Here is a 26,391-nt window from a genome sequence, read left to right as displayed (position 1 = left end):
TTACTTAGGTAATATATAGTGTAGGATTTTTTTGTATCATGTTAAACGGACCTATCATTTTCTTATCATTATCTGGTTTTTACAGTCAAGATTATGTTAGCTTCATAAAATGTCCTGGTCATTTTTTTTTTTAAACTTTTATTGGAGTATAGTTGCTTTACAATGTTGTGTTACTTTCTGCTGTACAGCAAAGTGAATCAGTTATACGTATACGTTTATTCCCTCTTTTTTAGATTTCCTTCCCATTTAGGTCACCACAGGGCACTGAGTAGAGTTCCCTGTGCTGTACAGTAGGTTCTCATTTATCTATTTTATACATAGTAGTATATATATGTCAATCCCAATCTCCCAATTCATCCCACCACCACCCCTTTCCCCTTGATATCCGTAAGTTTGTTCTCTACATCTGTGTCTCTATTTCTGCTTTGCAAATAAATTCGTCTGTACTGACGGTTTACTATTTTCCCAGAATAGCTTGTATAAGACAGGAGTTACATTGTAAAGCATACCCCAATAAAAGTTAATTTAAAAAAACAGGAATTAAGTCTTCCTTAAAATTTGGTAGACCTCATTGTAAAATTTTCTGCACCTGCTGTTTTTCAGAAGGCGAGATCTTTGCTCTTTCAGTCTCTTTTATACTGATTGGTCTGTTCAGTCTCTCTTTTTGATGCCAATTTTGGCATAACTGAAGGGCAATTTATCCATTTGAATTTATGATCACATAGATATTCCTAATACTCATTAATATTCTTTAATTATTAAAATGACTCCTTGTGTTGGTATTTTTGCCTCCCTTTTCGTTCTGTATTTTAATTGTTTGACTCTTCTCTTTTTTCTTAACTCTTGCTTGCCAAAGATCTATCTTATTAATCTTTTCAAGGAACATGATTTTTGGTTGTGTTATTTTTCTGTTTATTGTTGATTATGTTGTTCTGTATATCATTGATATTTGCCCTTATCTTAGTTATTTATTCCTTACTTGGGGGCGTTGCTTTTTTGTCCTTTTCCCAACTTCTTGAGTTGAATATGTCTTTTCGACTTCTCTTGTTTCCTTTGAAATATTTTTAAAGTTATAAAATTCCCTCTAAATACTTCTTTTGCCATACCTAGGATATACCTAGGTATATTTTTGTATACATGCATACCCAGATATGTATTTACACATAATAATCACTGATACTTATTGAACATTTACTGCGTGCTAGGCCCTAAGTACTTTATAATTATTCCTCATGACATTTAATTATTTAATTCTTATAGCATATGCAGTATATGTTCTGCCTATGTTCTCTTCTAGGAGTTTTATGGTTTTGGATCTTACCTTTAGGTCTTTAATCCATTTTGAATTTATTTTTGTGTATGGTTTGAGGAAATGTTGTCATCTCATTCTTTTACATGTGGCTGTCCAGTGTTCCCCGCACTACTTACTGAAGGACTGTCTTTTATCCATTGTATATTCTTGCCTCCTTTATCACAGATTAATTGATCATAGGTGCATGGGTTTACTTCTGAGCTCTCTGTTCTGTTCCATTGATCTATATGTCTGTTTTTATGCCAGTACCGTGCTGTTTTGATTACTGTAGATTTGTAGTATAGTCTGAAGTCAGCGAGGGTGGTACCTTCAGCTTTATATTCTTTTTTTCCCAAGATTGCTTTGGCAATTTAGGGTCTTAAAGTCTGTGGTTCAGTATACAATTCAGGATTATTTGTTTTAGTTCTGTGAAAAATGTCATGGGTATTTTAATAGGAATTGCATTAAATCTATAGATTGCTTTGGTTAGTCTGGCCATTTTAACAATACTAATTCTTCTAATCCAAGAGCGTGGAATATCTTTTCATTTCTTTGTATCACCTTCTACTTTCCTTCATCAGTGTTTTATAGTTTTCACAGTATAGGTCTTTAATCTCTTTGTTTAAGTGTATTCCTAGATATTTTATTCTTTTTGATGAGATTGTGAATGGCATTGGTATTTTTTTTCTTTCTCTTTCTGATAGTTCATTATTCGAATATAGAAAAGCAACAGATTTCTGTATATTAATCTTGTATCCTGTAACATTACTGAATTCACTTATTAGTTGTAATAGTTTTTTTTTGAGACATTCAAGTTTTCTGTATATAGTAGCAATATCGTCTGCAAGTAGTGACAGTTTTACTTTTTCCCTTCCAATTTGGATGCCTTTTGTTCCTCTTTCTTGTCTGATTGCTGTGGCCAGGACTTCCAATACTGTGTTAAATAGAAGTGGCGAGAGTGGGCATACTTGTCTTGTTCCTGATTTTAGAGGAAAGGCTGTCAGCTTTTCACCATTGGGTATGATGTTAGCTGTGAATTTGTCATAAATGGCCTTTATTATGTAGATATATGTTCCCTCTCTACCACCTTTGATGAGAGTTTTTATCATGAATGGATATGGAATTTCATCAACTACTTTTTCTGTGTCTATTAAGATGATTATGTGATTTTTATCATTTTTGTTAATGTGCTGTACCACATTGATTTGCAAATATTGAACCATCCTTGTGTCCTTGGAATACATCCCACTTGATTATGCTGTATGATCCTTTGTATATATTGTTGGATTTGGTTTGCTAATATTTTGTTGAGAATTTTTGCATCTATGTTCATCAAAGATATTGGCTTGTAATTTTTTTTTTTTTTTTTTTTTTTTTGTGTCTTTGGTTTTGGTATCAGGGTAATGGTGGCCTCACTGAGTGAATTTGGGAGCGCTCTGTCCTCTTCAATTTTTGGAATAGTTTGAGGAGGATAGGTATTAGCACTTCTTCATATGTTTGGTAGAATTCCCCTATGAAGCCATCCGGTCCTGGGCTTTTGTTGGCTGTGAATTTTTTAAATTACAAATTCAATTTCACTACTAGTGATCAGTCTATTCATATTGTCTGTTCTTGATTTAGTCTTGGCAGGTTGTATGTTTCTAGAAATTTGTCTGTTTCTTCGAGGTTATCCAGTTTGTTGGTGTATAACTGTTTGTAGTATTTCCTTATGATTTTTTTGTATCTCTGTGGTATTGGTTGTTATTGCTCCTCTTTCATTTCTAATTTTGTTTATTTGGGTTCTCTCTCATTTCTTCTTGGTGAGTCTGGCTAGAGGGTTATCAGTTTTGTTTGTGTTTTCAGAAAACTAGCTCTTGGTTTCATTGATCTTTTCTGTTGTTTTTTTGGTCTCTATTTAATTTCCTCTCTGATCTTTATTACTTCTTTCCCACTGCTGACTTTGGGTTTTGTTTGTTCTTCTTTTTAGATGGTAGGTTAGGTTGTTTATTTCAGATTATTCTTGTTTCTTGAGGAAGGCCTTTATCACTCTAAACTTCCCTCTTAGAACTGCTTTTGCTGCATCCCATAGAGTTTGTGTTTCCGTTTTCTTTTGTCTCGAGGTATTTTCTGATTTCCCCATTGACCCATGTTGTTTAGTGTTTACATGTTTGTGCTTTTCCCATTTTTCTTTCTGTAATTGACTTGTAGTTTCATACTGTTGTGGTTGGGAAAAATGCTTGTTGTAATTTCTGTGCTCTTAAATTTGTTGAGACTTGTTTTGTGGCATAGCATGTGATTTATCCTGGAGAGTATTCCTTGTGTTCTTGAAAAGAATTTGTATTCTGCTGCAAACAACTTCATTTAAACCTGTGATTCTCAAGTTATTTGGTCTCAGGACACTTCTGTGTTCTTAAGAATTATTGAAGACTCCAAAATGCTTTTGTGTATGTAGGTTATATCTATCAATATTTCTGTATTTAAAATTAAAACAAAGAAAGCCTTAAAATATTGCAAAGTAAGTGTACTTACTTCTAGTTGTGTTTCTGTGTACATTTAAGGAGAACTTCAGATTTTAAAATAATGATTTATTGGGCATCAGTGAGGTTAATGATGTATAGTAGATAAAACCATAGTCAAAATACTGAGGAGAAAAATGGAATTAACTTCTAAAATATACTTGTTTGTACTTTAAATTGATAATCTTAGAAAATTCTAGAAAACACAAGAATACATAAGCACACATTCTATTGTTCATTAGAGCAGGGATTAGCAAAGGTATTCTGTAAAGGACCACATAGTAAATATTTCCAGCTTTGTGGGATACACCAGAGACAGAGACTTCTGTGTCACAACTACTCAACTCTGTTTTTGTAGCCTGAAAGTGGCTGTGGAGAATATGTAAATGAGTGGACATGGCTGGATTTGGCCTGTGGGCCAGTTTAGTTTGCTGACCTCTACTTTACAGACATGAGAAAATGAGAGTGAAAGGGACAAATAATGTCTTAGTATTATTATGAAAAGAGTCTTGACCTTGTGGGCCTTTGGCAGGATCTCAAACCACAATTGGAGAACGACTGGTTTAAGCTACTGAAATTGATAGTTGATGCTGAACAAGACTTTAATGAATGTTTTAATTATTTACTGTTAGGAAATGCAACACGCTAATTAAAATAGTTTGGGTAAAAATCTGTTGCCTCAATTTTTGCTCAATTGTGGGGTCTTTTTTGGGGACTGTGCCCTGTTTTGCTGTTTTGACTATAGTATGGTCTATGTATGTCTTAGTTTATCAAACCTATTCACAATGTGAATTTTGAATCTTACATCTTCTTAATATGTTTAATAGTTTATATATAGCATTATTGCACATTAGAAAAAACTTGAGTATTAGAAAAAAAAACATTGAGTATTTTGTGTTCTTTAGTATTAATTTGAAAGGAATTTTTTCCAGCAATTTCCTACATGTAATTGTTGATATATAAGAAAGCTTTTGGGGTTGTTTTGTGTATCTTTAAGCTGGATACCTTAATGAATGCTCTTATTATTTCCAATAATTTTCTAGTTGGTGGCTTTGATTTTCTAGGTATAAAACAATTTTATCTGCAGATAATAATTTTGTCCCTAACTTTCTAATTTGTGCTTCTCATTTTTTCCTCATGTCATTGGCCATTGCTTTAAGAACTGTATTACATAATAGTGGTGATTGCCTTCTTCTGGACTTTAATAGGAATGCTTCCAGTATTAAACCCTCAAGCACAGTGCTGGTTGTTGGCTTCAGACCTAGTTAACCAAGTGTCCCTTTTCTTTTTTAACTAAAAGTTTCTATTGGGAATGGATATTGAAGTTTTCTTTCAAGTGCCTTCTGAGCTTCTTCAAGATTTTGTTTTTTTTCCCCTTTTGCTTGTTTACTTGATGACACATAATGTTGAATAATTCTTGTATCCCTCATACAGCCATGACTCTCACTTGGTCGTGGTGTGTAGCATGTTTTAACATGTAACTCAGTTCTGTTTGCTGATATTTATTTATGATTTTTGGATTTAAAAATACAAAATGTGTGATTTGTCTGCAGTTTCTTCTTATTGTGCTGTCTTTTTTGTGTTTTGGTATCAGGCTCTATTAACTTTTTGGGAAGAACTGGGGACCTTTCTTTTTCTCACTGCTTTGGAGCAGTCAGAATAGCATTGAGAATGATCAAGTGTTCTCAATACTTGAAGCATTTAAAGAACGCATGGTTGGAACATGGGCTAGGGCTTTCCTTAGCTGGCAGCTTTCTCCATGTGTAATGATTATTTTGTTTCTGTAGGGTTTTTTTCCCTCTTCTTGCATTAATTTTGATAATGCAAAATTAAAATTATATTTTCCAGGAAAATCATACATTTTCGCCACCTATTCTAATATTTTAGAATAGAGTTGTACGAAGTTTTTTCAATTAATTTCTTCTGCATCTATAATCAAACCTTTCAGTTTTCCCCTCATTTTTTATTACACTAGGAAGTGACTTGTCTGTTTAATTTTTAGTAGAAACTTATTTCTACTATTTTTATTTATTGTAAGTAATCTCTACCTTTATCTTGTATTCCTAAGGACTTTCTTTTAAACATGTTAAGTCTGAGGTGGTCATGTATAGTTGGAAATGTAGGTTGAAGTTGACGTCAGAGATTGGATTGGAAATGTAGTTTAAAGCGTCATCGGCATCTGTTTAGGTCCTTGAAGAACCCCTCTATTCTAAGAGTTTCTTTAAGGGACTGTCAGAGGACGGGGGCCTACCTGTTCTCTTCTGCCACCTGAGTTTCCCTCCTTGAAAGCAATAAATATTATCACACTATTCCCTGCCCTACACTCTCTATAAGAAACAGAAACTCTTGTGGTTTTAAAAATCTTTTGTGTGTGTGATAAAATATATATAGCACCAAATTTGTCTTTTTAACCATTTTTAAGTTTACAATTCAGTCCCATTAATTACATTCATGATGTTGCACAGCCATTACTATTATCTAGTACTATTCCCACACGTTTTTTTATCATGCTAAACAGAAACTCTGTAACCATTAAACAACTCCCCATTTCACCCGCCTCAGTCTCTGCTAACCACTAATCTACTTCCTCTCTATAAATTGTCTCTTCTTGATATGTCATGTAAGTGGAGTCATACAATATTCCTCCTTTTGTGTCTGGCTTATTTCATTTAGCATAATGTTTTCAAGGTTCATCTATGTTGTAGCATGTGTCAGAATGTCATTCCTTTTCATGACTGAGTAGTATTTCATTATATTGAATATACCACATTTTGTTTATCCATTCATGTCGATGGACACTGGTTTGTTTCCACCTTTTGGCTATTGAATAGTGAGTAATGCTGAAATGAACATTGGTGAGCAAGTATCTGAGTTCCTGTCTTCAATTCCATTGAAATTATACCCAGTAGTAGAATTGCTGTGTCATATACTTAGCTGTTTGAGAAATGTGGGTGTTTTTAAAGGAATTTTTAAATTGTTAAATACATAGTTATTAGAAGGGTTATCAGAGATAGAAAACCATGATGAATTATAACAATCTTGAAAAAATAATATTTGTTCTTTACTGAAATATGATCGAAGCTTGTCCAGTTCTTTCTCTGGCTTGTCATTTTCACCTTCTCCTCTTCTCATTTTTTATCATTGAGTCAGTCCTACCTATTTTCTCTTTGATGTATCAACAGACCTAGGGAGCTTGGGTTTCAGAACATTTTTCTAACATTACAAGTAATTTATTTTCTAGAATATACTCTGCCCCAATCCATTCCTTACAGCACCTAGGAATAGACATGCCTGTCAGCCTTCTTGCTAGTACTTTAACACCAAATTATTGGAATAGAAATTTAAATAAAAGCAAATAATCTATATTAAATGTAGTTCATGCTGTTACCTGGAAACAGAAGTTCCCAGGCCTCTAATATGTCTGTCACTGTGTGTGCCTGCCCTTCTCCTCAGTAGAGATGAATGAAGACTTGAAGGTCTCTGGAGCCACCCCCTGTGCCCATGGTTCTTTTAGCATCTTTGCAGTATTGCACTCTTGATTCTCTTGCTTGCTGTCCACTTTTAGCTTTATACTTGGCTCCCTGAATTACTTAATAATCTACTTTTGGGGGGCTTACTGGTAATAAAAATGTAGATCAGCATCTTTGTGTGATGGTATCATTTTCTCCTTATTTCCAGTCACCCTTGGAATCTTTCTTCTAAGTTGTCTACTCATCCCTCTCTCTGGTACTTTCCAGGTCAGGCTAGTCTATGCTAGTGACGAGGGTCATATCTGTTTACAGTTGCATTACTATAGAAATCATAAAATTCTGGACCTACATGAGTCCTACAAGATCAGGTACTCTCCTTGACGGGTGTTAGTCCACCCCTCGGGGCTTCCAGTGGAGTACTTCACATTATTTATAAATATTTCATGACACTAAATGAAAATAGTTCATTTGCTTTAAGACTGCAAAGTCAACTTATTTTACTTTTGATACAAATGATACTAGCCTACCGTGGTAACATTGACTTTTCTTGGTGATCAGAGGCTCTAATTAACAGTTGTGTGTTTTTGATTAAAAAACAGGGTGACAAATTAATTTTTGATGCAGTTAAATTACTAAAAATACTTCAAAGTGTGAGATCTTAGGCAAAAATTAATTTTTAAAAATGTATTTTAAAAAATTCTGCTCTGATTAAAAGGTTAGAAACAACTGATCTAGTTCACCTTCTTTTTTTTTTTTTTTTACAGACGAGGAAACTGAGACTCAGAGAGGTTACTTGGCATGTCCAGTGTCCCACAGGAAGTTAGTGAGTTTGTAAAAGAAAAACACCTTGTACCTCAAATAACAACAGACAGTTTCTACAAATGGGTTATTTTTTTTGAAGAGCAGATCATGCCAGATCAGTTTAATTTCTTTCTAGAAGACTATGTTGAGTATTGTTCATTGCCCATCTAGAGTCTATTTCCCTCTTTCCCTTTCCTGTATGCATCTAGATTTTCATCTGGACATCTGCCCCTTCCCCAGATTCCTGGGACTTTGAACTAAGTTGACCCCAGCTGCCAAGTTTTGGTTGCCTCATACTAGTTACTTGGTTACCTTATGCCAGTAGGACTTTCTGTGTAGCCACCTAGTCACATGTGGCTGTTGAGCACTTGAAATTTGTGACTGAAAAACTGACTTTTTAATTATATTTAATTTTAATTAATTTTATTTTAAAATAGCTACATGTGGTTTGTGGCTACTGCATTGGATATTGCAGCTTCAAACCATTTCCTCTTCTCATAGGCACATTACCTAAGCAGTCTAATCAGGGTGACTCCTGCTTAGAATTCTGGGATGTAAGTAGTTTCCTGATGGATGTGAACATGAAAGATTTATCCCTGATTGGTACTGGAAGCTATCCTATGACTAGCCAAGTGCTGTGGATAGAAGAGTGGAGAAGCAGAAAAAAATCTGGGCCCCTACAACCATTAGAGGGCTGGGCCCTGGATCAACTGACCTTGAAGCCTGTCTTCCCTCTGGACTTCTAATTGCATTAGCCAGTGATTCACCTTTGAGATATAAGCCAGTTTGTGTTGAATGTTCTGTCATCTCAACCAAGAGCATCCAGGGAGATGCAGAGGGAGTGACAAGCCAGGCGTTCTGCCACTTACTAGGAAGAGAAAGATGAATGAAGAGTAAAATCCAGATGCTTGTCCTTGAGGTGAAATTATTCCATAAGAGGAGATATAGTAACAGACGTGTGTTGTGGATCGTGACTGCCTTAGTCCCCTTCCATGGCAATTGCCTTTACTGACGTGGTAGATGCAGTCTGCCCTGTCCCCGGGACGTTAGCTGGATCATGAGTAGACCCCTGACCTAAGAAACATCAATACATTGACTGGCCAGTGACCCATTAGATTTTTTTCTCCACAGCTTGAGGACTCTAGGATAACAGTGTCATGTGGAGTGAGGGCTGGTGACAAAGTCATTAGGGAACAGAGGCTTCTAGAAACCACAAATAGTGCACACAGAGAAGAGGAACAGATTTGCAGAGGGAGGGAGGGACCATTCACAGAGGAAGGGGGAGAAAGTGAGAGGAGGAAGAGGGAGAGAAAATAAGACAATTTGCTCTCTAGGCCTTGAAGGATGAGTAGTTTTCCAGGCGAAGAAGGGTCAGAAATATTCTTGGCATGAACAGGGGCACAGAGGTGGATAGTAGGTAGAATAATATCTACAGTGGGAATAGTGCAGTGTACATGGTGGGGAGTTTGGAGGGGAGGCTAGAAAAATAGGCTGTGGTGAAGCTTTGTCCAGTTTTCTGTGGCTGCTAAGAGATCTGGGTAATGGGAAGTCACCCAAGGTTGTTAAGGAAAGGAGACTGATTGTTAGGAGGCGGGGAGAAATTGGGGCATGGCATGGGACCAGTTAAGATGCTTGACCTGACTGAGAGCAATGGCAGCTGGAATGCAGAAGAAGGGATAGGTAAGCAAGATATTTCAGAACTAGAATCGTCAGAGTTCGATGGTAGATCAGATATGGGACTTAAGACAGAGGAACATTCAAGGATGAGATTAACTTGATATCTAGTTTAGCAACTGCATGGGTGTTGACATTCTTAAATGAGAAAAATAAGACCAGGTATGAGATGGACTATGAATCTGGGTTCTGATTATATGTTGAATTTGAGTTACATGGGGGACACTCAAGTTGTAACATCCAGTGGGCAATTGGAAATAGAAATATCGACCCAGAGGAGGGATGTTGAGAGTTATAGATCTGAACATTATCAGTTGAAGCTATAGGAAATTGGTGAGATTACCAGCTAGATGGTCCACAGTTGGAATTACCTGAAGTAGTCATTATCCTACAAAACCAAGGCATAAGCTGGTAGATATGGAAAACTCAGGTGCAAGGATGGAGGGTGGGAAGTAACTCTGATAAAGATTTTGAGAGCCTTGTACAAGACCTAACAGAAAAATGTATAGAACTAAGAAGGAAGTGATGAGTATTTTCAAGAAATGAAGGAATGCCTCTCTTTTGTTAGTGGATATCAAACGATTAAAGATTATTTTTATTTAAAAAGACTGATTCTCACAATTATTTAAAATAACCTTTATTCAGGGAAAACCCCCTCTTTTTTTTTTTTTTTTTTTTTTTGATTTAACCATTATTTTGAAAGAATGGATTGAAAGAGAAAAGTTCAATTTGGTATTTATTGAACTGGGAAAATGAGAATCATTACAGGTGGGGATGGTCAGTGTCTTCATCCCCACTTCCCTCGACCTGGGATTCTGAGCACTTTCGTCTGTGAAGTTAGTTTTCAGGTCATCAGACTCCAAGAAGAGAAGGCCCAGTCAAGTAGCTCTTCCCCGTTCACCCCTCTAGGCAGAATGTGGAAGCTTTATTCAGTTGAATAATGAAGCCTTTTTTGTAACTTAGTGTTTAACCTGCTTTCTTAAGGTTTTGTGTGGGTTTTGGTTTTTTTTTTTTTTTTTTTTGCTTTGATAGAGACCCTTTCTTTGCCACTATGCAGAACTATGATTCATCTTACTGGCATTGATTACCCCTTTGGGTCACTCTAAATAATGCCCATTCTCCCTTGAGAACTACCAAGTAGATTTTTCAAGTCATGCAGCAACATGTCAGGGGAGATCTTTGCTTGACTAATGGAGTATTGGTAGCTGTAACCTGCTGAGATTTACAAAAAGCTGTTGAAGACTCCAGCTAAGCCTATTGGGGGGAAAAAAACTGGCTTGTGTGGCTCTGGATGGGGAGAGGGAACTGGGTGTCCTACTCTGGGTGTAGAACCTCCACCATTAAGGACAGATCTTATTTAACATTTTGCAGTAGAAAATTGTCCCTGCTTTTCAGATACTGCTTGAAAAAAAAACCCAACAAACTAAAAAATAGATGAGTCACCCCTATCCCTTTAAGTGGAACCAGCCTCCCACCCCTGCACACCCTTTTACTAGGCCCCTGAGTAAAGCTCAGCTGCATAGTAAAGTTTCTCATCTCCGCTCCCAATTAGCTGACCCCTATTTGGCCAGTCCCCTCAGCTCTGACTCATTTGCTTGAGGCAGAGGCAGCAATCGAGTATAAACTTGATAGTCTTGGGATCTAATGTTCATTTTGACCCTCCTTATTTCAAAGCTCTTGATATCAGCTTATATGGACTAAACTATTGTACTCTTGACTCTGCAGTTCACCCAGGCCTCACTGCACCTACTCTTCTAGGTATAAATGCTCCTTTGGCTAGCCCTGTTTGCATCTCCACCAGGGAAGGAGGATCCAATAAAATGTGGCAACACTCCTAGTAGGAAACAAAAAAGTACTGAACAAAAGCTTTTGCCAGTCATTCTTGCCTCTCACTGCTTCATTTTCCTTATTTGTAAAAAAACAAAACCAAAAAAAACTTCATAATAAATACCTGCCTTGACTTCTTCACAGGTCCTTGTGTAAATCAAATGAGGTAATGGAAGGGAAGGTACCTTAAAAAGAATAAAGCACACATTTAGTTATGGGCATTTTCCAAATCAGTTTTTGAAGCCTGTCGCCTCTTGAAGCAAGAGGTTCTCAGACCGCATGATGTAAGTGATGAGCTCTAATGGCTCTTTTTGGCTGTCCTTGTCCACCAGGGGTCTCCTGCCTGTCTCTCCAGCTTATGTTTCTTTATTTATTTATTTTATATTTGGCTGTGTTGGGTCTTCATTGCGGTGCATGGGCTTCTCATTGCGGTGGCTTCTCTTGTTGCAGAGCATGGGCTCTAGGCATGTGGGCTTCAGTAGTTGTGGCTTGTGAGCTCTGGAGTGCAGGCTCAGTAATTGTGGCACACGGGCTTAGTTGCTCTACAGCATGTGGGATCTTCCCGGACCGGGGCTCGAACCCCTGTCCCCTGCCTTGGCAGGCAGATTCTTAACCACTGCGCCACCAGGGAAGCCCCCAACCTATGTTCTTGCACCTGCCCACTCAGACCTCACATCCAACCAAACCGGGCCTTGTATTGTTCCTAAGCACTCACTTCCCTCTTCTGCTTTTGTGTCTCTGTGCCTCCTCTTTTCTGCCATGAATGCTGCCTAATTCCCTGTCTCCTCCTGTGAAAATTCCTCTAACCTTCAAATGTCAACTGTCATTTTAAATGTGTATTAATTATTTATTGCTGTGTAACAAATTTGCCGCAGACTTAAAACAACACGTTTACTATCTCACATTTTCTGTGTGTCAGTAGAACATAATAAGAAATATATATTTGGCTTCTGCCCCTGGTTCCTGACACACAGCTCCTAAAGACCTTGGAAACTTCCTGAGTGATAGCAGTGCTAGGAGCATCTTTTGTTCTAATATGTGGTCTTTGACCCTGGTTCCTTGACACAGAGCTTCTAAAACCCTTGTCATTTCCTGAGTGATGATGGTGATAGGAGCATCTATTGTTCTGTGAGGCAACTCTTGGTGGACTCCAGGATAGCTTCAGGATGGGGTTGGTCATGAAATGATTCTAATCATTTCAGGCTATGGTTAGAAGCTTGAAATTTTCAGCCCCGTCCCCATCCTTCAGGGAGTGGAGAGAGGCTGAACATTGAATTAATATTTGATCATGCCTGCATGATGAAGCCTCCATAAAAATTTCTGAACTATGGGGTTTGGAGAGCTTCTAGCTTGGTGAATACATCCATGTGCTGGGAGGGTGGTGCACCCCTCGACTCCATGGGGACAGAAGCTCATGTGCTCAGGATCCTCTGGGCCTCCTATGTACCTCTTTGGCTGTATCCTTTATGATATCCTTTATACTAAACCAGTAAATGTAAGTTAAATGCTGCCCTGAGTTCTGTGAACCGTTATGACAGATTATCAAACCTAAGGATGGGGTCATGGGAACCCCCTCAATTTGCAGCCAACTCAGACAGAGTGTGGGTAATCTGGAGGCCCACTACTTGCATTTGCAGTCTGAAGTGGGGGGTGGGGCAGGCAGTCTCATGGGACTGAGCCCTTAATCTGTGAGGTCTGTACTCTCTCCAGGTAGTTAGGATCAGAACTGAATTAAATTGTTGGCCACCAGGTGGTGTCCACAGAGACTTGCAGAATTGCTTGGTGTGAAAAACCCATACATTTTATATCCTAAGTGTTATGAGTAGAGGAAACAAGGTTCCCGTTCAGTCAGGAATCTGGGCATGGCCCAGCGTGGTCCTCTGCTTCAGGGTTTCTCACAAGGTTGCAATCAAGGTGTCAGCCATCTGAAGGCTCTACTGGGGAAGGGTGTTCTTCCAAGTTTATATGGTTGTTGGCTAGATTCAGTTCCTTGCGGGCTTTTGGACTGAGGATCTCACTTCCTTGCTGGCTGCTGGTGTGGGCCTCTCTGTATGGCAGCTGGCTTCATCAGATCCAGCAAGGGAGAGAGTCTGTTTTCAAGGTGGAAGTTACAGTCTTATGGAACGTAATCATGGAAGTGACATCCTGTCATGTTGGCCATATTTTGTTGGTTAGAAGCAAGTTGTAGGTCCTGCCGACACTCAGAGGGAGGGGGGTTATTCCACGGTGTGAAGAGCAGGAGCTGTGAGGGTCACTGGGGGCCGTCGTAGAGTCCACTCAACCACAGGATGTTGTCCCCATGAGCCTGTACTTATTTCTTCCAGCTAGATGTGTGATCTTTCCTTTCCGCGACTCTTCTTTCTAGGTACTTGTTTCTTTTTTCAGTTCACATTCCATGACTGATATTATTATGGTTCAGTATTTTCTTTATTTCCCTCATATAACTGTTTTTGCTCATCTTTCACCTACTTTCAACCCCCAGAACAGTCTTGTACTCAGCAAATGTTCTGCAAAAGATTATCCTTCCTTTCCTTCTTTGAAACTGAGGAAGAGCCAAACTAGTTGCTTTCCTGTTTAACACCTGAATCCTTTTTCTGCACAGCAGCCACATAGGATCCATTGTGAAACCTTCATATTTGTCAGTTTGGCATCAAAAGCAATGACTCATCCATGTCTATATAACCTGGCTGGAGTGATCTGCCTGATTTGCATTTAGAGCTAGAGGTTGTTACGTTATTAAGGAGAAGCAATTTTCCATTAAAGATGCTTCAAACATTAGCTGTTTTTGAGTGGTGTATTGTTCTGTTTCCCAGGGGGCCTGCTGGGTCTCAGAAATGATGCAGCCTGTAAGAATTTTTTCTTCTTTAACCTACCTGTTTTCGTTTGCCTGGTAATGATCATTTTGGAGTCCTATTTTTAGGTAATAGGAACTGAATTGATAAAGAGGCCTGACTCTCTAGAATCAGCATTTTAATACTTTCCCTTTTGCCCAAGCAGTGGGCTGGATCTCATCATCCCTGTTGGAAATGTTCAATAGGATGAAATATCACATGTGCTTTAGGAGACTTAGAACATGAGAGAGATATATGTTTGATATATGTGGATCACAGGCTCAGAACACAGCAAAACTCATTTACTTTAGCTTGCCATGCTTGGGGTGGGGGGAGGCCAGTCTCTACTTAACCCCCTATGATAGCTCAGCACCTTTTTCATTTTTTGAAGTTTTGATGGATAGCTAGTCTTTGGAAGACAGGTAAAGAAACACTAGTCAGATTTTAGTAAACACTGTGTTTCTGGTGTTGAAATGGTCATGTCACAGTAACAGGTCAGGCTTGTCCCCTTTAAGAAAAACTCAGATGGAAGTCAACTTAAACTTGGAGGAGTCATTCATCTGTTGGGAAAGATGCAGAATTAGTAAGTTAAAGCCAGCGGTAGATGGGAGCACATAAGTATGTGGGCCTACATTTTGGGTCTTTTGGGAGCCATGAAGCTAAAAGCCAATTAAAGCTTTAGTAGAGAGAAATTTAGAAGTGGTTTCTCCTGGGCAAGAGAAAGATTTGGAGCAGAGAGTGCTCAGAGAAAAGCAGTGTTGATGATGTAATTAATATAGTTAACAGCTGGGAATGGGAATCAGTGCGAAGCCGCATCTGAGAAGACCCTGTGAAGGACTCAGGTTTGGGCACGAAAATCACTCTACCCAGGGCACTGCTTCAACTCAGGAACCTGAAGTCAGCCTGGGGAGAAGGGTGACCAAGTTCTGACACAGTGAGTCCCGCTGTTCTTCATCTCTCACCAGTCTGTAAATTAGAACAAGGAAGGAAATTTGGGTAGTGAAGGGATTTTTTTCCTTTTAATGCTTGAGTATTAGCTTTCTTTTCATTCATTTATTTATTCTGTTACTCTTATATGAAGTCCTTCTTTCCCCAGTCTATACACATCTGTCTACTTTCAGACAATGTTATCATTGTTATCATCTAATTGATATTCCCAGTCTCTGCCCCAAGATGTAGAATGATATCTCCAGCTTGGGTAAAGGACGTGATCATACTTATATCGCATTGTCACCCCAAACTCAAAATGGGCCCAAGAGTTGATTGACTTCTCCCAGTATCTTGTCATTCAGGCACATCTTTCAAAAATCATGTTTTCTTTTCCATTCTCACTTCTACTAATCCTGTTCAAATCCTGAAGGTTGTGTGGCATCATGGGAAGAGGATGAGACTTAGGTTCGAATCCCGCCCTTGTCGTTTCCTAGCTGGTATCCGTGAGCAAGCGTGTTATCACTTGGGTGTTTGCGAGCCTCGTTTCCTAATGATCTTTTAGAACCTCATCTCTAAAATGGGCATGATAGTACTTGCTACCTCATTGGATTACTGGAGAATATTAAATTTGGTAGTGCCTATGAATCATCTAACACAGTGCCAGGTGTGTGCCATAGGCGCTCAATAACTAGTTACTATTACTATTTTGTAAATTTTTTACTGTTAATATTTTGAATGCATAGAGTGTAGCGCCTGGCATGTTCAGGGCCACTGTTTTGGGAAGCCATTCGCATGTGATCCTCCCCTGGGATTGTGGAACCCAGCTCTGAATATATTAGGTATCCTTCACCTCCCTAGCACTTTTCAACAGATGAATTGGCTTCTACGTTTCAAAAAACCAGAGCTGTTGCCCACCCCCTTCCCCTGTGGAACCCCCTCAGCTTTCCACTTAGGAATGGCTTGTGTCTAGACTCCTTCCCTCCTCCATTTATTTTGATACAATGAAGTTGGCATCTCTCTGACCTTCTGCCTGAGGTTAATCCTTCCCTCTGGGTTCTGGGTCCCTTCCCTTCCCGCCCAGGGTCCCTTCCCTTTCTTTGAGGTTAATCCTTCCCTCTTCAACCACACCTTCTTTAGTGATTCTTTCCTATCAGCAATTAACTGTGTTCAGGCTTCTCTTATCTTAAAAAAAATACAAGAAATCATGTGTGATTTCTTTTTCCCTCTGCAGCGTCCACCCTGTGCTGTTCCCCGCCTTCACAGCCAGCCTTCCGGAGCCTGGTGCACACCCTCGTCTCCGCAGTCAGTTCCCCGCATGGCGTTCTGCTTCACTCCATTTCCTCCTATGACCTTGTCACTAAGTCTACACTGCTGACCATACTTTTCTTACTGAAACGCATGCTTTCTTTGGCTTCTCTGACTTCACATTAGGCTGATTATTCTGCTACCTTTCTGATCACACCTCAGTTTCTTTTGCAAACTTTTCTACTTGCGCTCTGTTAAATAATGTTGTTCCTCACTGCTCTATCCTAGGCTCTCTTCCCTTCTGATTCTGAACCATCTCCGAGGGAACCAGTCTACTTGTTCATTTGTCCTCTGTACGCACACAACATGCTCATTTCTGTCTCCAGCCCAAAACTCTCTCTTAAGCATCAGATCTAATATCCAACACCTCAAACTCGCTAAGTCCGACTGAACTTATATCCCCTCCCGATTGCCTGAAGATGCTCTTCCTATAGCAGGTCATGGCTTATTTGTCTAGAGCAGTGGTTCTTCACTTTAGTGGGCGTCAGAGTCCCCTGGAAAGTGTGTTCAGATGGCTGGGCCCCATCCCCAGAGGTTCTGAGTCAGTAGGTCTGGGGTGGGGTCTGATAATTTGCATTTCTGGGAGTTCCCACCCCATCCCCAGAGGTTCTGAGTCAGTAGGTCTGGGGTGGGGTCTAAGAATTTGCATTTCTGGGAGTTCCCAGGTAATGCTGATGTTGCTGGTCAGGGGACTATACTTTGAGAACATCTGTTATAAGGAAATTAGGCAGTTTTTCCCATTCCTTACTCTACCCCTATAATTTCCCCAGCCTCCAGTTCCCAGCTAGCATCTGAATAATCTTGTCAGTTTTGCTTTTTATAATAAATACCTCTCTATCTAGAACCCTCCATTCCTTCTGCCACTAGTCTGATTTATTGCAGTAACCTGCTAACTGGCCTTTCTGCCTCCGGTTTCACTTCTAAATCTGTCCCCCATATAGCAACCAGTGTGAGCTTCTTAAACCATAAGCCATTATTAGTCCCCTGACTGCTTTCTTCCGTAGCTCTCCACTGCCTTTGGGATAAGCCCAAACTTCGTAACGTTAACCTGGCCTCTGCCTACCTATGTGGCACCATCTCTTCTCCCTCCTTACTTTGCACAGAATTCACCAAGCATACAGAAAAGCACATGCAATCTAAATATATATTATATAGCAGTTACTGAGTGCTTGCTGTGTTCTAGCCACTGTGGCACTTTGGCACACATTAACTTCATTTAATCTTCCCACTAACTCTATAAGATGGGTTACATTTTACAGATGAGGAAATGTGACCCATTTTATAATGTTGCCATCCCTGTGTACCAGTCCTTTCCAGTCAGTTGTGTCCAGGGTAACAGGGTTGGATTCACTCAAAACTGACTACCAAGAGCTGATGATAATAACCATGACAACAACAGTAGTAGTAATGTCTAACAATTTTTGTTAATGTACTTTGTGCCGGGGCACTCCGTGTAAACATAACTCATGTATACTATTCCTGATTTCCAAAGGAGGAAATTGAGAGAGGGAGTAACTTGTTCAAAACCACAAGTTCAAGATCACAGGATGTAGGTTGGAATTTAGGTCTTGTGACTCCAAAGCTCATGGTTTTTTTTTTTGAAAGTTTCATGACTTTTAAAAAATAATTAATTAATTTTTGGCCGCGTTGGGTCTTTGTTGCTGCGCACTGGCTTTTCTCTAGTTGCGGCAAGCGGGAGCTACTCTTTGTTACGGTATGCAGGCTTCTCATCGCAGTGGCTTCTCTTGTTGCAGAGCATGGGCCCTAGGCACACAGGCTTCAGTAGTTGTGGCTCGGGGGCTCTAGAGTGCAGGCTCAGTTGTTGTGGTGCGTGGGCTTAGTTGCTCAGCGGCATGTGGGATCTTCCCAGACCAGCGCTCGAACCCGTTTCCCCTGAATTGGCAGGAGGATTCTTAACCACTGCACCACCAGGGAAGTCCCAAAGCTCATGCTTTTAACTACTCTGTCATTTCTGTGGGTGGAAGCAGTGAAGTTATTTAGAGAGCTGTTTATCACTTGGCACCTTCTAAAATCTAAAATCCTTCTATGTCTTTAAGTGAATTAAAAAATTTTTGGCAACCCTCCCATCCTCATTGGAACCCACCCGCATGCACCTGTCTTTCTTCCAGATCTCATCATACTGTGGTAAGAAGAGTTTGGAATTGGAGTCATACTGGGTTCTGATGCCACCTCTACTAACCATCTCCTTGGATGAACCCTGGGATAAATTACTTTACCTCTTAGAACGGCTGATTGCTATAAGAACCAGAATAGTAATGCTTCCCTCATGGGGTTGCTGAGAAAAATAAATGTGAGAATACCTGTCTCTTCTCTCCATCCCTTGTGCTTTTGCTTAATGTAACGTTGGGCATTATCACAGTAGCTTCCTTGCTGTGTTTCCTGCACAGATCACCACTGCCCCTCTCCTGTTCTTAACTCCAGTCACTACTCACTAGGCTCTACACTGCCACCTGAAAAATATTTCTGAAATACAAACTCTAGCGACTTTCTGTAGATAGTAATGGTGAACTGTTATTCACACATGCACTCTCCTACTGAAGCAACCAAAAATATTTAGATAAAATACAAAAACCAAACCCAACCCAGCCTTCTTCTTAAAGCATCAAAGAGCTCACAGGCATTACCAGGTTAAAATTAGGGTGGAAAACCCATGCAAGAGTGCAGGTTTGACCAGCGGTTGTGGGGGACAGAAATAAAGCTCAGATTTCTCACAAGAAGCTGGGACCCCAAAGGACTGCACTGTCACGGTGAGGGTGGACCTGAAACATACCAGCTCTCTTCTGGAATTGCAGCCCAGGTTCAAGCTGACTGGCTCAACCAAGGAATCTCAAGTCTTGAATTGGTTTATGGGCTGGTTGTGCCTCTGGGTGTCTGGCAAAATCAAGTGGAAATTCTTTCAGAAGGAAGGTTTCTTCTGCCCAGGCCTCAGATTATTCAGTAACCAGCACGTAAATATAACCAGGCACCCAAGGAAACCATACTCCAAGGGCAAGAATCATCAGCAACCACAGACAACAGAAACAGCCCTTCATAAACGTCATCAGATATTGGAATCATTACCATCTATAAAAAACTACTGTGTTTAAAGAAATAAAGGATAAGCTTGAAGATATCTGCAAAGAATAGGAAACTATGAAATGTGACATAGCAAATTAAAAAAGGAATCAAAACTTATAGAAATAAACATAACAGTAATGAAATTTAAAACTCAGTGGATGAGGAAAAGTTTATATTTGATTAAATATTTTAAAGAGAAGAACCTCGGGCTTCCCTGGTGACACAGTGGCTGAGAGTCCGCCTGCCAATGCAGGGGACACGGGTTCGTGCCCCGGTCCGGGAAGATCCCACATGCCGCGGAGCGGCTGGGCCTGTGAGCCATGGTCGCTGAGCCTGCGCATCTGGAGCCTGTGCTCCGCAACGGGAGAGGCCACAACAGCGAGAGGCCTGCGTACCGCAAAAAAAAAAAAAAAGAAGAAGAACCTCAGTGGATGCATTTAACAGAAGATTGAATAAAGCTGAAGAGAAAATTAACAAACTGGAAGATGGTAAGGAAAAATTATCCAGAGTATAGCATGGAGAGACAAATAGAAATGCAGAGGGAGTGGGTAAGAGACATAGAGAATAAAGTGAGGTCTAAATAAGTTTAATTAGAGACCTAGAAAGGAGATGAGAGAGAAGATGAGCGAAGGTGAAATTTAAAGATAATGGCTGAGATTTTCCATAACAGTTGAGATACCAAACCACAGATTTACAACCAATGATTGTAAGTAGAATTAAAAAAAAAAATCCATACTTAGATACATCAAGATGAAACTACAGAAAACCAAAGGGAAAATCTTAAAAGCAGCTAGAGAAAAAGACAGATTATCTTCAAAGGAGCAATAGGCTGACCCTTGACTCCTCATCAAGTATAATTCTGATTATGTTATTCTCATATTTTTCAGTGACTTTCCATCCCTAAAACGTTAAATACATGCTCTTCAGCATGTCATGTGAGGCCTTTCGTGGTCTGGTCCCTGCAACGTGTTTAGACACAGAGAACCTTTGTCCTTCTCATTTTACTCTTGATTAGGTGCCTTACACATGGTCTTCCTTTCTGGAATGCTCGCCATGCCCATCCATCTAGCCAGCTCCTACTCAGCCTTCCCACTTTAGCTCGGGGGTTCGCTGTCAAACTCCCTGGCTCCCTTCTCACTGCCTTTGGACACACTGCTTGCCAGCACTCACCAACTCCATGTACTTCAGTATTTGTTTGCATTTTGTTTCATTTCTAGTACACGAGTATCCAAGGACAGAGCCAGCGTCATTTGTAGTGCCTGACACTCCACAGATACTCAGAACCTTCACTGAGTTGATGCCAGCATTTCAAGGAGTCCCACGGCCACTTAAGCAATATCTTGATGTAGGTTTTCATGGCTCTTCCCATGATGCTCTGATTCCTGCTTGTGTGGAGCAGGCTGCCACAGTTAGCACCAGGATCCCTGAATGATGTCATCGGCTGGCTCTACCCCTTCAGTACTTCCATTTCCTTGGTGCAACTGGAATAACAATATCCACTCTACCTATCGTATGAGGTTATGGTGTGGATCAAATGAGGTGATGTATGTCAACACACGGTGAACGTTCTGTGGCACCACACAATTGCAGTAGCTTTATTTCAGAGTGAGAGATTTGCTTGGGCTGGCAAACTTGCAGCACAGAAAATGATTCTTTGTTGTTGTTTTTTTCCATAGTCACAGGAGACTGTTTCCTTATTTTTTTCTAATTAATTAATTAATTAATTTTATTTTTGGCTGTGTTGGGTCTTTGTTGCTGTGCCCGGGCTTTCCCTAGTTGTGGTGAGCAGGGGCTACTCTTCATTGTGGTGTGCATGCTTCTTATTGTGGTGGCTTCTCTTGTTGCAGAGCACGGGCTCTAGGCACTCGGGCTTCAGTAGTTGTGGCGTGCAGGCTCAGTAGTTGTGGCTTGCGGGTTCTAGAGCACAGACTCAGTAGTCGTGGCGCATGGGCTTGGTTGCTCGGCGGCATGTGGGATCTTCTTGGACCAGGGCTCGAACCCGTGTCCCCTGCATTGGTAGGTGGATTCTTAACCACTGCACCACCAGGGACATCCAGAAAATTATTCTAACATGAATGTTACCTTGCCCTGTGAGGACTTGTGTTGTCATGCCAACATTTCACAGGGGAGAGGGGCCCAGAAAGTAACTTTTCCTCGTTGGTTGATTTTGAGAGATCTGAGGGGAATTGTTTTCATGGACCAAAATTTATATTACAGTTTTCATTGAGTTCTTGGTGGAAATTGTAAATTTCTGTGACCCTTCATTCAGAGATGAGAAAGCTTGGATTTGTCAGAGTTTGTCACTCTTTTAATTGGAAAGACTGAAACACTTTTTTGCCCAATTCCTTGCTTTTTTCTTCACGTTGCCTTTACTTAGCATCACAGTCTAATCATCTGAAAACCTGATGAATTTGTCAAGTGTTAAGGATCACCAGCCTTGTCAGTCCATTGTTTCTGTGTGAGGAGCCCAAATCAAACTCGCTTCTAAGGCAGTGGCAGTGCCAGCTCCAGCAAGCCAAGGTGTTTTCCTTTTGGAATGTTTGAAATAGAAGTTTCAGGTAATCTGTATAAAGAGATTAGGATTTTACTCGATTTTCCCTCCTAGGGTGTTTTTTTTTTGAGAATATAGTGAGCAGTTGCTTATATTTGTAGTATGTCCAGTTTTTAGAAAATTCTGTTTTTTAGATGAAGAATTTTGGTAGTCACTGGTTTCTGGACATTTTTAACTGGAAGGAGCCACAGAATGCATGGGGCCGGCTCTGCCTTCAGTACGGCAGACTGAAGGCTGTGGGGAAACATAACCTTTTCCTTCCTTGAGGACTGCCGGCAGCTCTCCCCTCTTCTAGTAATTCATCAGGGAGTTTCATCGTTCTGTGAAAGCATTTTCCCTGATAGTCAATCAAAAGCTCTTTTAACTGAAGCCCCTTTTCTTGTACTAAGTCATTGATAGTGATGGAGACACACTTCGCAGCATCCTTCTCAAAAATCTCTCTCAAATCTTGCCTCTGTTCACTGTCACTGCCACTATCTTAATTTAGATTCTGATTGCGTCTCATCTAGACTGTAACCCCAGCTTCCTAAGCTCTCTGCTACTATTGTCTCTCCACCCTGGAATGCTACCAAATTCATTGCTCTAAAATACATGTGTCCCTGGCCTTTCTAGTGCTTTGTGGGATAGTATCCAAGCTTATCAGTTTCACTGTCTGGACCTGTGTGTTAGGAAGTATGTTCTGCTGAGAGTGGCGTTAAATCCTAAAATATCAATGGCTTAAACAAGAAAGTTTATTTCTATCTCACAGAAAAGAAGAACAGAGGTAGGCAGGTCAAGGCTTATAGGTTAGCTCCATAGTCTTCAATTCTGCTGTGCTGCTCTGCACAGCAGAATGCACTGTTGTCCTGTAGCCTCCAGGACCAAGATGAGTGCTTGAGGTCCAGCTGCCACATCCACATTCCAGCCAGCAAGGAGGAAGAGGGAAAGGCTGCACCTCCATCCTTTAAATCACAACACTTTAACCTGCATCTTATTGCCTAAAACTTAGACATCCAGGCCATGTTTAGTTACAAAAAGACTGAGGGATGTAGTCTTCTAACTAATGCTAGCTAAAAAAAAAAAAAAAAAAAATCGGAGTTCTGCTTAGTAGGAAAGAAGAGAATAGATAAATTGGGCAGGAACTAGAATCTCTGCCATAGGACCTATCCCACCTCCCCACCAGTTTTGTTCCTTTCCCCATCCAGTCCCTTCCTGCCCAACACTTGTGTCCTCAACCCGTTAGTAGCTACAGTAAATCTCTTACTAATCCTTTACCATGTCAGGCTCTTTCACAGCTCTGGGCCATGTACAAGTGCTGGCCTTTACCTGGAGTGCTCTTCAACTTTCTTTCTCCAAAACATCTGTATATCCTTCAAGCCCAACTCACTTCCTCAGTGAATCTTGCTTATTTCCTTAACATTGACAGCACATTACTTCATACTTGAGCATATATCAGTGGAAGAGCTTCAGGAACTTAGTAGTTGAAAAGACTTGGGTTTGAATTTCTTCTCTGCAACTTGGGCTGGAAAACTATAAATGTGGAAGTTCTTGGCATATAAATTATACTTAGAGCCATAGTGCAGATCTCTCTTCTTGAGTTCCAGATCTTCATGTTGAACTGCTTACTCAGTATCATCACTTGACGATCTCACAGGTGGCCTCTCACATAGAACCACCTCTGAAGTAGAACCCTTGATCTTCGCCGCCCCTTCTAGTCTGTCCTGTGCCAGCAGTGCCTCCATCAGCCTAGCTGCAGACGTTAGAAAGCTTGAAGTAATCCTTTATTTCTTATATCTAATAATCCTTAAACTCTCACATCTAATTACCACTAAAGTCTATTAGTTCAACTCCAAAATATCTCTTAAATTGATCCTTTTTTTCTTTTTCCCGCGGTACGCGGGCCTCTCACTGCTGTGGCCTCTCCCGTTGCGGAGCACAGGCTCCGGACGCGCAGGCCCAGCGGCCATGGCTCACGGGCCCAGCCGCTCCGCGGCATGTGGGATCTTCCCGGACCGGGGCACGAACCCATGTCCCCTGCATCAGCAGGCAGACTCTCAACCACTGCACCACCAGGGAAGCCCAAATTGATCCTTTTAATTCCATCTCCAGGGCTTGTATTATAGCACTATCCTCTTGTGTCTGGACTTCTGCGATAGCTCTTAACTGGTCTCCCAACATCCCCTCTTAGGTTGGCCAAGTCTCAAGTTAGGCAGTCACTTTCTTGAACAAAATCCTTAGCCAGCTTCCTATTGTATGTAGGTTTAAACTCAGGATTCTTAACTTCTGCAAGGCCCCATCTGACTCGACTCCTGTCTACCTCTCATTTCCATTTCTGGCCATGCCCATTCTTGTTCATTGTCCTCCAGCCACATGGTCTTTCTGTTCCTGATTGTGCCAAGGACTTCCCACCTCCACCCCTTCCCAAGTACCATTCCCCACTTGGGGTCTTTTGTCCCCTTCCTCACTCCTACACACACCATCCTCATATCTCAGCGTCAGTGTCACTTGCACACAGGGCCTTTCTCTGACTTCTTAATCTAAATCATATGTTCTCTTCTCTCCCTCCTTGGGAGTGTTCTTTCATTCTTAGCATTCATCACAGTTTATAATTCTATATTTATTGAGTGCTTATTTATTGAATATCACTCCAGCATTAAACTGTATGTTCCATAAGGGCTGGGATCATCTTTCTTTTATTCACACTGAATCCTCAATGCCCAGTGCTCAGTAAACACACATGGTATAAATGAAGAAACAAATGATCTTGTGATTAAACAACGCGATAGATTCTCTCATTAAATTGACAGCTTTGCTGCTCGCTGTGGCAAGACGTAGTTGTTGGAAACCTGTTAAGGTGATTCACTTTTCTAAACTGGCAGTGTGTTTCTTCACATTCATTGAACATATCTGTGGTGCTCACCTGTAAGGCTACAAGCTTCAGTTTAATTTATTAGGGTGCATCTTTGTCTGAACAAAGCCTGATTTCTGCTGGGATATCCTTATGAACACAGAACCGGAAAAGGTCGTGTTCAGGTGTGATCTCTGAGAATCATAATTGGGCCCACTTCCATGGCTTGCCCTCTTTTTTTGAATGCAACCTGGCATAACCTTTGGAACAGAAGACTTGCTTGTTATTGGGATGGAATCTGAAGCAATAGTCATTTTAAGACGGAGCCACCAGTGACCGTTACAGAAAGCTGCATGCCCAGGATTTGGGCTGTCTCGGAAAAGCCCTCACTACCCTGTCTTGATTGCCAGCTCTTGAGACCAAACTCGGATATCAGATATCTAGGTAGAGTATACTTGTTCATGGTAATTCCAGCCTCCTAATCTTTCCTGAATTACCTGTTGTGTGGAACACATTGGCAAGATATGTTATGGAACTGGTGTGGGTTTTTTTCTCCCTTAGAGTATAAAAGATGTTCTGAAAGCATCTGATGATTTTGGAATCGTGAACTTGGTCTAAAATAAAAGATGAACTTGGATGATGTCCCTCTTTTACAGGGTGATAAAGAGGGTGATCGACAATGGGAAAGTTTTCATTTGTTTTTCTTTTTAGAAAACAGAATTCTGCTTTCAGTGGGCACTATCGTAGGTAGATTTTAGCATAGATGGAAAAGCATACAGTTGATTGTTCTTAAGCCCCAGTAGGTCAGATCATGTCAGTGTTTCCAGAGTACGCCCAGAGTAAAGTTGGCTTTTAGCTGAGCCTTTGCTAAGAGGCAGCCAGTCCTGAAAAGGATTTATTTATTTATTTTGGCCTTGGTAATGTCTAAATGATGATAAGTACAAGTCTCTCTTAGCTAGCTGGAGTGGGTCCCACATGAATTGGTTGTGACCCCTAGAATCCAGAAACTCCAGTAGAGTTGGATAAGAATATTTTGTGGGGGAAATCTAATGTAACGCATGAAAATATAAAATATTAAATGTTCAGAAGTTTGTAATTTGCTGCTTTTTTTCATGAGTGGTTTTAATACTTCTGGTCCAGAGCCTAACTCCCTCTTTAGTGGTTTCAGTTTCTTGGGTGAATGTGAATTTTATAAGTTTTTTAAGAAAGGAAATTAAACATTAAAAGACTTTAAGTACTTTACTCTTTATATAATGTCACTAAGAAAAGCCAGGAAAATCAGGGTTGGCTTTTTTATTTGTTTATTTAATA

At 40.3% G+C, this 26,391-nt stretch overlaps 1 protein-coding gene across 21 annotated transcripts in view; it reads left to right on the top strand.

Annotated features, from left to right (window-relative positions):
- Positions 1-26,391, top strand: part of DIS3L2 (DIS3 like 3'-5' exoribonuclease 2) — a 373,682-nt gene that overhangs the window by 128,184 nt on the left and 219,107 nt on the right. The window contains exon 3 of one of the 21 annotated variants that reach the window (XM_073807113.1): positions 8,021-8,079. The exons of 19 other annotated variants lie outside the window; for them this stretch is intronic. In XM_073807113.1, the coding sequence (XP_073663214.1) occupies positions 8,055-8,079 (25 nt within the window). In that variant the 5' untranslated portion in view covers positions 8,021-8,054. Of the gene's footprint in view, positions 1-8,020; positions 8,080-24,281; positions 25,525-26,391 lie in introns of those variants that run through there. One more of the 21 variants, XM_073807112.1, reaches the window with a different exon arrangement.

The sequence above is a fragment of the Tursiops truncatus genome, chromosome 7 (assembly GCF_011762595.2).
Source record: "Tursiops truncatus isolate mTurTru1 chromosome 7, mTurTru1.mat.Y, whole genome shotgun sequence".
In the NCBI taxonomy this organism is placed as follows: Eukaryota; Metazoa; Chordata; class Mammalia; order Artiodactyla; family Delphinidae; genus Tursiops; species Tursiops truncatus.
The sequence above is the reverse complement of the archived record's forward strand: the minus strand, read 5'-3'. Positions and strand labels throughout refer to the sequence as shown.